Genomic DNA, 14523 nt, shown 5'->3' with positions numbered 1-14523 from the left:
AACAAGTATCCGCTCAATGGACAGGAATAGTCTATTCTGATCATTTCTGCATGATTCCCACTTGAAGGAATGTGTGCATGAGTATATAAATGAAGGTTGTATGATCCTACAGCTATGTCCCAGATAGTGTTTCTAACTAGGGCAGCAGGATGTATTGTTTTAGTCAAAGTCACAGCTCTCCTGACAACAGCTATACCCATAGAAGTATGGTGCTGTGCTGTGCTGGTGCTCAAATTAGAATCATACTAACAAGAACTCATCCTGGAAAAAGGCAGTACCATGCTTCATTTTCATAAATGATTTGCTATTGATGGAACTCTGTGAAACTAAAGTAAAAGGTACTATCAAAAAAGAAAAATACTGCTTTTCTCACAACACAATATAGGAAACAGAAATTGTCAAAAAAACAAAAAAAAACAACCAAAAGCTGAACGTCAATTAATAAATACAGCTCATTCTTTCAGTTTTGAGGAAGTTACATGTAAAAATTCTGTGCTCACGTTGACTAAAACATCCTATCCCTGATTCTGCCCTTCAGTTCAAGCTTATTCTGGAGTAGCACTATTGAAGTCACTGGGACTGGAGAGCACTTAGCACTTCACAGGAAGCACTGAGTACACTTTGGGTTAAATCACCTCTTTTCCTTCCATCTACTGGCAGTGTAGTGACTGCAGTTCTGTACTTTTTAGAAGGCTGCCTACCTGCAGTATGGACAATTTTATCAAAGAAGATACAAACTTCTCTTTCAGGTGGGCATTTTCTATCTTTCCTCTCAGTTCCCTTATTCATATTTTTAAAAAAATAAAATAAATTACAGTTGAAGAACATTAGTTATGGTTTGATATGGAATTTTTTTTATTTTTTTTTTAACTATTCTGCTTGTCAGCCTTTGTCCTGATAATACCTAACTCTGTGGTTTCCTTTTTTTTTTTTTTATTTGAGCAAAGCTGTTTCCATACGTGCACTATATTAATCTTTAAACATGTCTGTTCAGCAGTTCAGGCTCTCTACATGCAATGTCTTTGAAAATATTTTGGCAATTGTTTTTTGGGAGGTTGCTTCACACAATGTGAAGGAACAATTAGCATAATCAATTATGAAACTGCCTAATCTAGGGTACGATGCAAAAATTTTTCATGTTTAAATAAGAAAAAAAAAAAATCAATCTACAGCTGAAGTACCCAACAAAATATTTGAATGCCTGGCAATTTATAGATTTCTCTAGAGCCCATAATATTGATTTGTAGTTTATCTCAGAAACTTAACGTCCTGGCTCCAGCCTGATTTGGGCTACATGTGTCTTGCTAAAGGAGGAGGATCACTTTCCCCTCTCCCTCTGAACCTACGACACACTGCAGCTGTAGCTGGTACCCAGATACCTGCCTGCTCCCAGTTAAGAGGCCCACCAGTAACGCTGCCAGCAGGCTGCAGTCCAGCCTGGGGGGACAGGAACAAGGAGGGGACACTGCTCTGCAGAAGGGATGGAGCTCACAACCTGCTCTCAGTGAAAGCCAGAACACCAGCAGGTGCGGGCCTGCAGGGACATTTTGCCTGGCACTGCTTTGATTGCCATATGTAATACCCTACATGCACTTCCCCCAGCCTTTTATGAATCACAGGCCCGAGAATAATTTGGCCTCTGATTTTCTGCTTCTGCTACTATTGGTTACCATTAACATCATTTACTGATTTTCATTTTAAGGTTCACTAGAAAGATAAATATTTTATATTCTCCTCGTGGATTTTTCTATATTACATATTTAAGTTCAGGGGTTTAAGGAGTTTAGGGGAAAAAAATCAAGATAATATGACTTAGCTAATTATAATTCATTGCAAAAAGCAAACAAACAAACAAACACACACCCAACAAAATTAAAGGTCTGGAGGATAAAATTAATCATAGCATTAATACATTTAAGACATTTTGATTCAAACATGTAAGTCAGATAAAATGAACTGGGAACATTTTTTCATGGCAATAAACAGGAAGAGATTTTAGCTGGCAATAACAGCTGCCCGAGGCTGTTGAAATAAATAATCATAGAAGTGTTTTTCAGACTATTCTTTTTTTAAATAAATAAATAAAATTGAATTACGTACTTCAGCCATTACACCCTGATGTTGAAAAGGTTAACCAACCAACCTTAAGCGGCCTACTGCAAGTTTCCAAGTATCGATAAATAAGCAGAAAGCACAGATTCTCTCTAAAAATGTTTTTAAAAAGGGGCACATGCACAAGGATGTGTTCATAAATTAAGTCACCACTTGTGCAAATTAATTTTACTTGCTAGCAAAGGGGAAAAAATAAACATTAAAAACAAAACAAAACAATATGGAGGCAAGGAAGAAGAAACAGGATATAACAGAGCTATATTAGTTTGTAACCTTGAAAACTCTTTTATCTGAATTTACTGTGGGTTTCCTTTCTAAACCATGTAATAAAGGGACATGCAAAGAGTTCTAATTATACAGTATCAGTGTTAACTACTAATGAGAGAAAAGACATATTTCCTCAATCAAAATGCATTTTTGTAATTTTGTGTTACTGGACATTAACATTAAGCAAAGGGAAAATTATAGGTCAGCCGTAAGAAATGACAGTTGATGATTTTGCCAAGCTTTATGACATGAACGAGCTTTGGTTTTACTCCTCAAACAATTTCCAGCTGGAATACTAGCACACTAGTAGCCCAATGGTAGAAGTCCTAGGAACCCAGCAGTGCCAGGTTAGCAGCATCCTCCATTTTGCATTAATACTCATGGTAGTTTCAATGTAGGTGTTTTCCCTTTATCTGGAGAGAAAGGAGTGGAACAGAAAGCTGCCGTTTAATTTCTGCAGAAGAATTACTGCCCAATAATCAGCTCATTTAGCTCTTTCCTGTGATTTACAAAGTATCTCTCATTCAGTTTATTCTTGGGATGATATTTTAGAATAAACTTTTTTATTTTTTCCCTTTCAGTTCAGTTGCAAAAACAGATCAATGCAGCAAAAGGATTTCTGAAATGTGAAGGTCACATTTCTAATACTGAGCAGCAGCGTAGCCACTGGCACGACATCTCATGAAACTCAGCAATAGTAACAAGCACTCTCTTGCTGCCCAGCTTTCTCATCCCATTCTGTCTCATAGTCTCTGTGGCTGGAAAAGCAAGCTAACATTTCCACTTGTGCCAGTCTGATGCTACTCTTCAGCCGACCAGAAGAGGAGGCTCTGACACTGAGCAATGGGCTTCTTCCCTGAAGCAGGATGCTGTGATCTTGCAGCAAACCCTTACACTACGTGGGGAAAACTGGGTTTTGATTTCCCAGTGTAATGTCAGTGACTAAGCTTGAACTGACAAACGTAGAGGAGTCTCAAACTTTTGGGAATACAAGGAAGCTATGAATCAGCTCAATTTCCATACTGCAATATTTTATCCTTTTCCTTATAAATATTTAATTTATAAGAAAGGTAAATGCTCCTTCTTACATATGGGAAAAATGAGAAACAAATTTATATAGGAAGATACTTTACCAGTTTTTTGGGTCTTCATTTGACAGACCAAGTTCTATTTGTCTGTTCCTATGACCATACAGCCTTTCATAAACTCCTCCACCTTTTTGCACTTCTGGGAGAGCAATTTTAAAACTCTTTGACGACAGTAATGAACTTGACCTCCCCAGCATGCCCAAGAAGAAGCTAAATGTTACCTTAAGCTTTTTACAGAAAAGAAAATAGAGGCACAATGGCATTAAGTGACTCTGCTCAAAGACACCCAACAAACAGCTTTTGGCTCAGCCTGTTCTTCCATACTATGCTTTGCTAAAGAAGTCAGTCATCTCTTCATCTATTTTCTTTTAGCCACACAGGTTTCCAATTTTGTCATGAAACAAGTCCTAAGCATTATGAGATCCTTAATGGGACTCCGGAGTAAGCGTGCTTGGAAGTGTAGTTATATAACCAAAATTAAAGAGGCTGTCTAAATACTTTTACACAAAGAGGCAAGTGTTAAAGATACGTGTTTAGCCTTCAAGCTTCAGCTCAAACATGCTGAACTGCACTGAGGTCAATCCTCACCTGTATTATGTCCCCCTGAACAGCTGCAAGAATTCACTGACTGTTGATGACTTAGTCTCAAGTCTGTGGATTCATGCTTATTCTTGCTATTTGAATGCTTTCAGTCTTAGTTATGCCCTCCTCCCAGCTATGCCTCATCTGTGCAAAATATCTGACCTCAACTCATCCTAAAACAAAATTGTTGCATGTTTGATTTTAGAGAAGGAAATGGTGAAATTGCAAATCAGTCAAACTCTTATTTCTAATAATAGTTCTACAGCACAGCTGATGCCATACTTAGGGTTGCAGAACCTGTATCATCCATAACATGGATCAGGTCAAGAAAGTAAGGAGAAAATGTATGTTACTTGGGGAACATAGACAAATTTCTATCATGCTGAAGAACTCAGGATTTTCTTAAACCTTCCTCACATCTTTTTAAAAGAAGAAATACATGCTTGAAAATTAGTGGAAGTTAGAGTCAGATCGGCAATAATGTGCAAAAGAATTCATGTCTTATACTAAGACACTAAACTTGCAGATGCAGATTCTTTAGCTAACATTGCCATGCCTTAACCTTGACCCAGAGAGAGGCAAGAAAAACTTCCCTTGATGTTCAAGGACAGCACTACCATGAACATTTTGTAAGGCAGTTTTTTTGCTATTTTGGATATGCAATTGAACTCACTTCATGTGAACCATCAGTCTAAACACTGTCAGGCAGGGATATGGAGGAGACAGCTTCTTGCCTATGTGTCAAAGAATTCTTCATTTCTACAGTGATAACCACTGATATAAATAATAAAGGGACAAGCAAGGAACCTTGATTTTCCAGTATATTTATATATACTTAATATATTTTATATTTATATATATTTAACATACCTTATTTCAACATCCCCATACAGCTCTTTGCATGACTGAAGACTTTTTATTCTGGATTTTGAGACCTGTTTTCCAATGGTTCATTCCCTTCCAAACCACCCTCAGAGAAGTCTTCCACTTTCTACACTCAGCATTACCTTGATTACTTTCTAACAGTTAAAATTACTGTTGTCTACCTCGGTTTTTCTATTATTCAGATACATGCCTTAGCCCAAGAAGACATAAAGCTGGGTTTCACAATTCCTGTTTTTATATCTGGTCAGAAGTTTCTGTACTCCAAAACATAAATGTCACTCCTGGCCTGCTACTGGTACCCCACTCCAGCACTCCACTGCTGCCTGTTCCCCTAGGCCAAGGACTCTACCTAAAAAAAATGTCTGAATACTGTTAGAAAACCTGTTCCTCACCATACCTTCAGTTAGAAGCTACCTCCTCCCACAGACAGGTCCTTGTAAATCTTTTTTCCAGCTGCAACTACTGCCTGTAGCCCATTCAGAATAGGCTACCTTCAACATCCCCTATAAACCTTTCCTAAGCACCCACACAGAATGCTCAAGTGTAAGACAACACACTTTTGAAAAAGGACCAAGTCCTTTGATTCTCATATCACTCTGAAGGATTAAAATAGAAAATGTGAAGTGACCTTTTACTTTATATCTTTTATGTCAAAGGCATTTTTAGGACTTTTAAAAAACTACAGTGTGTGAAGTTAACTCTTCTATAGGGTAGTTAGTTACAGGAGAAAATAGTTTTGTGTGGTAAACAGCTTTGAATGTCTATGGCAGTAATTTTAAAATTAACACCTGCCAGGGAAGAAGCGCACCTAATATAGAGCCAATAAAAATCTGATGCATCTTTATACAGGCTTTTATGTACCTGTGGTGGATGGAAGTAGTCAAATCTGTCATACCTGCACAGGTGTGATTGAGGGTCTCAAATGATAGTTGTCAGTCTTGTGTTGGTGAATAACTCTGAAGAGAGATGTGTACTTGCTGCCTTGAATACTAACAGCATTCTGTGTAGTTCTTAAGGAAAATAAGTACTCTCTCCCTCTTCCTGCACTTCCACTGCTGGTGCAGTGGAACACCAGTACAACTAAAAGAATGATCCTTTTTCTTCTAGGAATTTATGTTTGGTGACTTACAATAACTTTCTCCCAGAGTGTATTTACAAAATCACGACATAAGCAGAAACAACTCTGAGGAAGATAAATTATTGATTTCTTTTTCCCTTGCCGAAAAGTTTACAAGATCCAGAGTGAAATAACATTATTTCTGTCTCAACTAATAAATAGCCATTCAGGTTCATTTCAAACTTGGCAAAATAAAATTGAATCAAATTATTCTCCCCAAGTTCATTCTCTGCTAGTTTGAATGTGTCTGCAGCAGTTAACATGGATGATGTTTACCTTCTGAGCTCTGAATTTGGAAAGCATGGCATTTATTAAAAAAAAAAACCATAAAAATTATCTACGGAAATCAGAACTGCTAAAAACTGAAGATCACCTAGTTCCCCATGTATTTTAATTTTAAGTGCTTCTTAGTTATGTTACAAGGTTGGGATGAAACTGCCACTTACAGAATGGGTAAAATTACAGCAATGGGGATTTTACCTCCTCTCCATTTATCTAATTAAGTCTATCAGCAATACAAACATCCTCCCCAGTACTTTAGCCTAAGGATGTACACCATCTTTCAGACACCCTTACTTCTCAGTGCCTCCAAAATATAGATGATGAGTTGCCAGGTACAGTCAACGAATGATGTTTCTTTTAACACGAAAATTTAAATTATGGAAGATAACCAACTTTGACAACAGAAACCAAGCCATCCGTTTTCTCTGTCACTTGCTGTTATTCACTAAATTGACTTACCTTCTCTTTTATTTCAATGCTTATTTAATAATACAACAAGAATGCAATATGCAAGTCTTCAAATGCCCTAATATGTCCCCTTTCCAAACCACTGCCTTTTCAGTTGCAGTCAGGATTTAGTTACACTGAGGCACAGTCTAATGGGCTTTTCCTGAAGAATAAACAAAAATAAGTGTATATTTTGAAAACTTTTGGTAGATTCTAGTAGTCTAGATGAAAGCAAAATCAAGAAGACAACAGATTCCAGCTGCTTGATTAGACCAAATTGTGTCAGAGGATAGCAAGATGCTTTGGTTCTGCTAATCAGAAAATAGCAAAGTACAAATTCACAAGTACACTGCATTATAGGCAGTTTTGCTACCTGTGCATTCATTCCATGTTTACTTATCTGGGAGGGCCAAAATCTATTTTCTGTAGTAGGTTTACCTTTACCCATTTTTTTTTTTATTTTATTTTTTAACCTTTACCCATTTACCTTTACTATGGTAGATAAAAATGTTAACTTTGGATGAGTAGAAATGTGTTACATACCTTCTGGTGGGGAATTACAGCTCTGGGAGAGTCAATTTTGGGTGCTGTGGTTGAAACTGGCACTGGACGTTTAGATCTGGGGATCAAAAAAAAAATATTAATCATGATTCCTAATTTTTGGATAAAATTTTACATTTCATGCAAAAATGTCGCTTCATCTGGAGTGAAAGCTAGGCAAAGCTTAGATTTTTTCTAGTGATCACACTGCTTTTCCTACATTCTCATTTGCAAAAGTCTTCGATGTCTGAAATAAATAAAGTTTGATATATTTTCTCTGAATGATGAAAAGCTAGCAGTTACAGAAGCAGCCTCTGACTTGGAAGATCATCCATTTTCCTCTACCTTGTGACGAACTGAATTTTTATAGATGCCAATCAGCCACAACAAGAGATAAATTCAGGTTTGGGCAATGCACTGGAAAATGGGACATAGAAGTCTTAAAATGCAAAAACTAAACTTTGATTCTGAGGCATCTCAAGATCAAGTCCTCAAGAGATTATTTAATACCTTAAACTATGTAGCAATTAGCATACTTCAAACTCCTGTACAGGGAGAAACATGAGCTTCATATTAGAGAATACATAGTTTCATCAGGAGTAGATCACTAGCTAGTTAACTGCACTCCAAATGCCCACCTTTCACCTGCGTATGATAAATATATGTACATGATAATTTAAAAAAACAGAGATAATCCTTATTAAAATGATTGCAAAACACACTATTCACCCTTTCATTGAAACATAACAAAGAAAGTCAATAAAGCACAGTGACAAATGTTAACTGAAGTACTTTAGGATGCCCCGGTAAGTGAAGACCTATTTGTGGAGCTTTTGTGAGAACCTGTGCAGCCCTGAATAACCCTCTGAAATCCTCCCAGAAAACATGGGAGCACAAGAGAAAATGAAATGAAAAACGTACAAATAATCAAAGGAATTGGAATTACACAACTACTACCCTGTTGCCAACCAACAGATCAGTATGCCTGGAATTCTTATCGATAAAGTTACATTTCAAAATTAGGATAGAGGAACAAAAATGAAATTAATATACTTAAAAGCACACAAAACTGTTACTCAGGCAGAAGTGATTAAGACAATTGGAACTGTTCAGTTTAGAGAGGAAATGAGTAAGGGAAGACATTACAGGGGCGTAGAAAATAATGAATGATAGAAAAAGGGGAATAAAGCTGTGCTCCTGGACATTAAGTGAAATTGAAAAGACAACACATGTACAATTGATAAAGGCAAACATTGTTTCCTAGAGTACTTGATTAACCTGAGGTGAAACTCATTGTTACAAGACAACATTGAGACAATGAGAATAGTAGGATGTCAGAATGGGTTAGACAGATAAACTTAACAAAAACTGCAGAAGATGCTTTAGGTTCAGTAAAAATTAGTAGCCATCCAGATTCTCAGTTTTCATGGCATAACTTAGATCGACAGTGGGAGACATTCCAGGCTAGCTTCATTCCTTCCTTACAGAGGGCTATATTGCACTTTCCTCTGAAATACCTAACAGTGGCACCTATCAGAGAAAGAAAACTGAGCTAGATAAAAGCTGGGCTTATCCATCGTGGCAATTCCTGCATTAATACCTAACTTCATGTTGAGCTGTGTATATGGCTTTAGTTGACATACATAAAATACCCATGTAAGCAGAAACAAACCAACCAATGCTAGGAAAAATGAGATAATAATCCATAAAGAAACTGGAAAATTTTTTTATAGAAGAGATGGAAATTACGCTAGTTTTGAGAGTTGAAGTCAAAGACAATACCCTAATTTGAAAATGAACAATCTGAGGAGACAATGAAAACCGGTATTTTGGTAAACAATAGGCAATTAACCTATGAATTTCACTGGCATACTGTATTCCTGAAACAAGAGGCTAGAAAAGGCACTAATGCTGATATTCACAGTATTCACAGTTGGACTATATCATAGTATACTTCCTAAAAAATTAATTATATGAGAAATATATACCTTCAAGTTTCAAGAACAAAAGCTAACCACTAACTGCCTAGAACAAACTTTCCTCAGGCGTGTTACTAACTAATTTTCCTTCAGGAGTGACGCTCCACCGTTCCTCCAACCATTTTAGCTTAAAAAGAGAAAAAATAAATCATATTTATGTGACATGCACACTTACCATGAAAGATAGCCAAATCAGAGAATGGAAAATATATATATATATATATATATATATATATATCAGCTGCGGCCCAGAACAAAGAGTTGCTGAAAACTGACAGCAACAATTTATGGATAGGCAAAGATTTAGGAAGAGATTCTGATCCTCCTTCCATTGCTGTCATTTCTCAGTAAACCCAGGTATTTCTGTGAAGTTGTTGACGGGGAACTGGGCATAATCAAAACCAGAGCCAGGCACAGCAGACACTAAGTGTCCTTTTTGCTTTGTCCAGTGATTACGATTTTCAGTGCTAAAGTTGCTCAGCAATTTAAAAAATTTTTGTCACTTAGAGCGATATAGCAAACATATACTGCATGTCTGATGCCAAACTGGAAAATATTTGTATTGCAGCAAAGGGATTTATTTACCAAACTACTCCATCACTTCTGTTGTTTATTGTCTATTTTTCTCAGTCATTAACTGACCACAGAAGATGTTGTATATCTTTCAAATATTACTGATAATGTACCTCTGTCATTCACAGTGCTATCCGCCTACGATTTACATTTCACACTGACTTGGAGATTTCAAGATTTTACTTGAAATCAAGGAGGCTCCTACATCTCTTTGCCCTGGATGTTTGTAGCTGTGATATTTAAAAACAGAATGATGAGGGTTGCTGGATTTAAGCACAGGTTTTCACCAGAGAAAAGGGCAGAAGAGGTGAAATCAATTTGTGGAATGAGAAACTTATGAACTTACAAAGTGATTGTTTACATAAGAGCTACTATTCCTGAGAGAAACATCTGCAAATTCAGGACATTTTTTTCCTCCCCCTTTTGCTAGATTAATCTAATCCTGCAGCAACACTTCTAACTTACATTTTTGCTTTCCAGGTCCTGAAGGTGCTGCTGTACAAAAGCAAACCTAGGTTTACATTTTAATCCACTGATTGCAAAATTATTTTATTCCAAACACTCAGGGAATGTACTTGCTTAGTAGGGCTGTGAGGAGGATGAAAGTCCAAATTTCACAAATGGTTGTGATAGTTACAGATCTGATGTTGAAATGTTCAATAAAGAGAGTTTTTTCCAGTCAAAGCAATTAATTTGACATCAACTTTCATGCACTCTGTTCTATATTTTCAAAGTTAAAAATGGAAATAAAAAGCTCGTTTCAATATAAAACCCCCCAGCCTTAAAAGATGAACAAATGAATCATTCTGGCATTTTTGGAATTCCTTCTCCCACAGTACTGGTCCTCTTCCTTAACGAAATTCAAAAGCAAGATGGATCTAGTTTTGCAAAGCAGTTCCATTTTGATGTAACTGCTGATAAAACTGTCAAAATTTCTACTTGTTCCCACCTACGCAAATACATCTTTAATTGAAGAGCACTTGACTTCAATCCTGATATTTTTGCACTTGCAGCAAAGGTTCATTAGGAGTCAACTGCATTAAGAAGAGCTGCCTGCCTAAGAAGGGCTACCAGAGAGTTCTGTAACGCAGGAACACTTTAACCCTTCCTCAGGGGAGCATAGTACCATACTTGCAGAGAGGTGACATGATCTAAGAGATAGCAGCTCTTTTTCATTTGCACATGACTTCTTTTATATTTTACAACTTTACCAGTCAGCATCTCATCTTCACTTTTTGAATTCTCAGGACAGCTAAAATCAACATTTCTTTTCTTACAGTAAGCTCTTGCTTTAATTTCCTTGCATGTGAGCACTCGCTCTTTGAGCATCTTAACAATTGTATCACAATGTCTCAGGCACTGAAAAATGGAAAAAAGATCAAGTCCACAGAAAGGTAATAAAACAGATTAAATTAGGGTTAGAAATACTCAGAAAACATTTTACCTACTTTACTTTTAATTAAATTGAGTAATTATGGAGTGGGTCAGCACACAGTGGGATGCAGAATATAGTTTACAGAGTTGGGGTTCTGATACATATTTGTTTTAATGCAATAATATTTATATTAATTAAAATTTGAAAAGAAAAAGTAAAAAGGCCAGACTAAATGTTCTTCATGGTCACCAATTTGACATGTCCATCTTCAGCCAAACAGCGAATTACATTGCCAAACACAGAAGCTTCTTATTGTTTCTAAGCCTTGCAAAGAAAATATTGTGTCTTGTTTTTAAGTTCTCTAAGCGCTGCTTGGGACATCAGTAAAACAGCCTCAGAAACTTCAAAGAGAATCACAAAAAAAAAAAAAAAAAAAAAAAAAACCCTGAGCATTTCACAATACTTCAAATATCACTGTGATCACTGTGGGGCTAGGACAAGGCATGGTTTTCCCTTATCGGGATATCATCTGTGCCTGCAATAAACTTGATAAATACTTCCATCAGCAGTTTTGCTCTCTCTATTTCAATGGTGAACACAAATATTAGTATTTGGATGGATGACTGATTTGTTAATTATTTCCCTGCACTGCGCTGCACTTGGATGGATTGTAGGACTGGCAATTATGCTTTCCAAGTCTAATGCTCATACCCATAGCAATATGTGAAAAAAATAAAAATAAAAAAAGCCTTATTCATAAATGTGACCAGCCTGAAGGGAAGCAGCTATCCAAATGTCTGTGAAAGAGAATTTGTTTGCAAGTATGTAATACCTGACTCCCGTTAGAAGGGATCCGAGCAAAGGCTAGATGCGCATGTTGTGGGAAAGGGAGGGAGAAAGAGAGAAACCTTGGAGAGTTTTGTTGAAGGAAGGAATGGAAGAGAACAGGAGAAGAAGTATGTATGAAGCTGTGATTTTAGAAAAGGAGTATGCATCTAAAAATGTTGGAGAAGCAATCAAATAATATCCCCTTCTTTTCTCTTTGACTCCTCCTGCCACACTGCATAGCACCTGCTCCATCTTTTTTACCCTCCCCCTCCTTCCTGCTAGACAAAATCTCTTCACTCCAACTCCTGCACAATCTGCCCTCGAGCCTGTTCCCTCCGAGTGGAGTGCCTGGCTACTAATGCCCCCATCACCTCTTAGTTGACTTGACATCAGCCCTCAGATTCCTCCACCCCAGCAGCAACTGTGGGCAGAATTTAGATTGCCAAGCTACAGAGAAGGGTTTTACAGAATCAAAACTGAGAGACTGAAATAGAATCAAAATAATCAGAGAGTTCAGAGCTTAATCGTCTATAACCTCACTTGAAATCCCTGAGTTCAGCATAGTTTTTATTATTCATGATTACATGGTTGTATTTATTATTTCTAATTACTGCCAGATGCTAAAAAAATCTAATTAAGGTAAACAAGAAAATAATAATTTGTTAGTAGAAGAGAAGGACAAGGCATTTGGGTTATGGAAAGATCTAATAATGGAGAGCAGAGAGTTACAAAAAGCAGGAGAGGCGCTGTCTTTATTCAGTGCTTGTATGTAGCCTATCACAACCTGGTCTAGAGATGTGAATCACTCTCCCCAGTAAACATAATAGATAAGAATTCTGAAGACTTGGACATCAAAAATATTTCCCTAAGTTCTTTAGCTGAAAAGTATCTGATGTGAAACATAGCCATTTCCCCTGCCACGCAGATAGCGTACCTCTCATTTTTAGACTACACCATTCAAGTACCATCAGGCTCCAGGTCAGTCTTGCAACTCTTGGCTTCTCAATAACTTTCTAAAGGGTGAAAGTCATTCAGCTAAAGATTACAGAGCAGCTCTTGGGGTTGCTGTAGAGCATCACCCTGAAGAACCAGCACCAAAATCAGGGAATCACAGCCAAGCCTCAAAGGTATGAGGATGAATCTATCTCCTTTAAAAAAAAAAAAGTTCACAAAAGAATAATAAAAAGCTTAATAACAACTGCCTTCTGTAGACACACAGGAGTTCAGGTGTTGTCCAAATCCAAATAGGCTTCTCATGTTATACAGATGAAGTCTATTTTTTCCCCTTGCATCTCGACTTTTTCTAAAAGCGAAAGCCAAACTCTGGATACTTTGAGCATCCTGACCACAAATAGCTTTGGGTTATTTTAATTAATTTAAATTTATTTCCTGAAGCCGTTACTGACGCACATTTACTTGGCTGGTTTTCCTGTAATTCCTCTTACTTGGAACGTGGACATTACAATGTGCCACATGGCTTTTAGAGCATTTCTAATTGACATACACAGCATATATGGAAAGAAAAATTAGAGAACTGGGATAATTAGATCTTAACTACAGTTCAACTCATTTATATAGTCACTCTTTCTGTTTCCAAGCTAAAATACGTCAATAAGCTTTCCATAAATAACTTTTTTCACCACCTTTTCTGATTGTTTAGAGGACATGAACTGTTGTGTTGTACATGGAGCCAAACACCCCTTGGCACTGTCCCACCACAATAACATTCAGTAACCACTGTCTGGGCAAAGCTTTAGAGCTTGTGAAAGACAGGAAAATCTTCAGCTGTTGCCACAAGCAACTGACATGTTTGCAAGCACTACTTGGAGATACCTGCAGAGATGCACACCCTACTTTGTAGTGTGCCGATACCTATATATTTACATCTTGCTTACTAGGCAAAACAGACAAATTAACAAAGACTCTCAAGAAACCCAAATTGAAAAAAAATACATATACCACAGCTACTACATGGGTCAAATGCTCTTTCTTCACCAATAACTGAGATTTGATGAAAAAAGAATGAGGCCTGACAGCTTTTTTAGTGGCTGATGGGCATGCAACACCACAATAAAAAGGATCCAAAGGAAACCAGTAACCTCACGTACACAATAATGCATTTCAAGATCGATCCTGTAAAGCCTTAGCATTTTGCCTGATTGAATGATTCCTCATTCCACTTCTTAAAAACACTGTCTCAGCCTTTCCAATCCGATTGAAGCAAATAATTTACATTTTGACACATCCATGCTTAGGCCAATCAACATTAATCACTAAGAAAAGGTCCCAGCCCTAACACATTGTGACCTTCTTGTCAGCTGTAACATTTGGGGTAACATATCGGCTTCCTGGTTGCAGAATGCAACCAATAACTAACTGTGTGTTAGAAAGATTATAACTGTCATGTGTATTGAATTGTGTAAGCCCATTGACTCTGATGAGATGCGC

At 37.1% G+C, this 14523-nt stretch overlaps 1 protein-coding gene across 1 annotated transcript in view; it reads right to left on the bottom strand.

The window, feature by feature from the left end:
• Window positions 1–14523, bottom strand: part of LDB3 (LIM domain binding 3) — a 71333-nt gene that overhangs the window by 19903 nt on the left and 36907 nt on the right. The window contains exon 3 of the mRNA XM_035570252.1: window positions 7324–7399. Within this exon, the coding sequence (XP_035426145.1) occupies window positions 7324–7399 (76 nt within the window). The remainder of the gene's footprint in view (window positions 1–7323; window positions 7400–14523) is intronic.

This window comes from Cygnus atratus, chromosome 7 (assembly GCF_013377495.2).
Source record: "Cygnus atratus isolate AKBS03 ecotype Queensland, Australia chromosome 7, CAtr_DNAZoo_HiC_assembly, whole genome shotgun sequence".
Lineage (NCBI taxonomy): Eukaryota > Metazoa > Chordata > Aves > Anseriformes > Anatidae > Cygnus > Cygnus atratus.
Note: the sequence above shows the minus strand (reverse complement) of the source record. Positions and strands in the feature narration are given on the sequence as shown.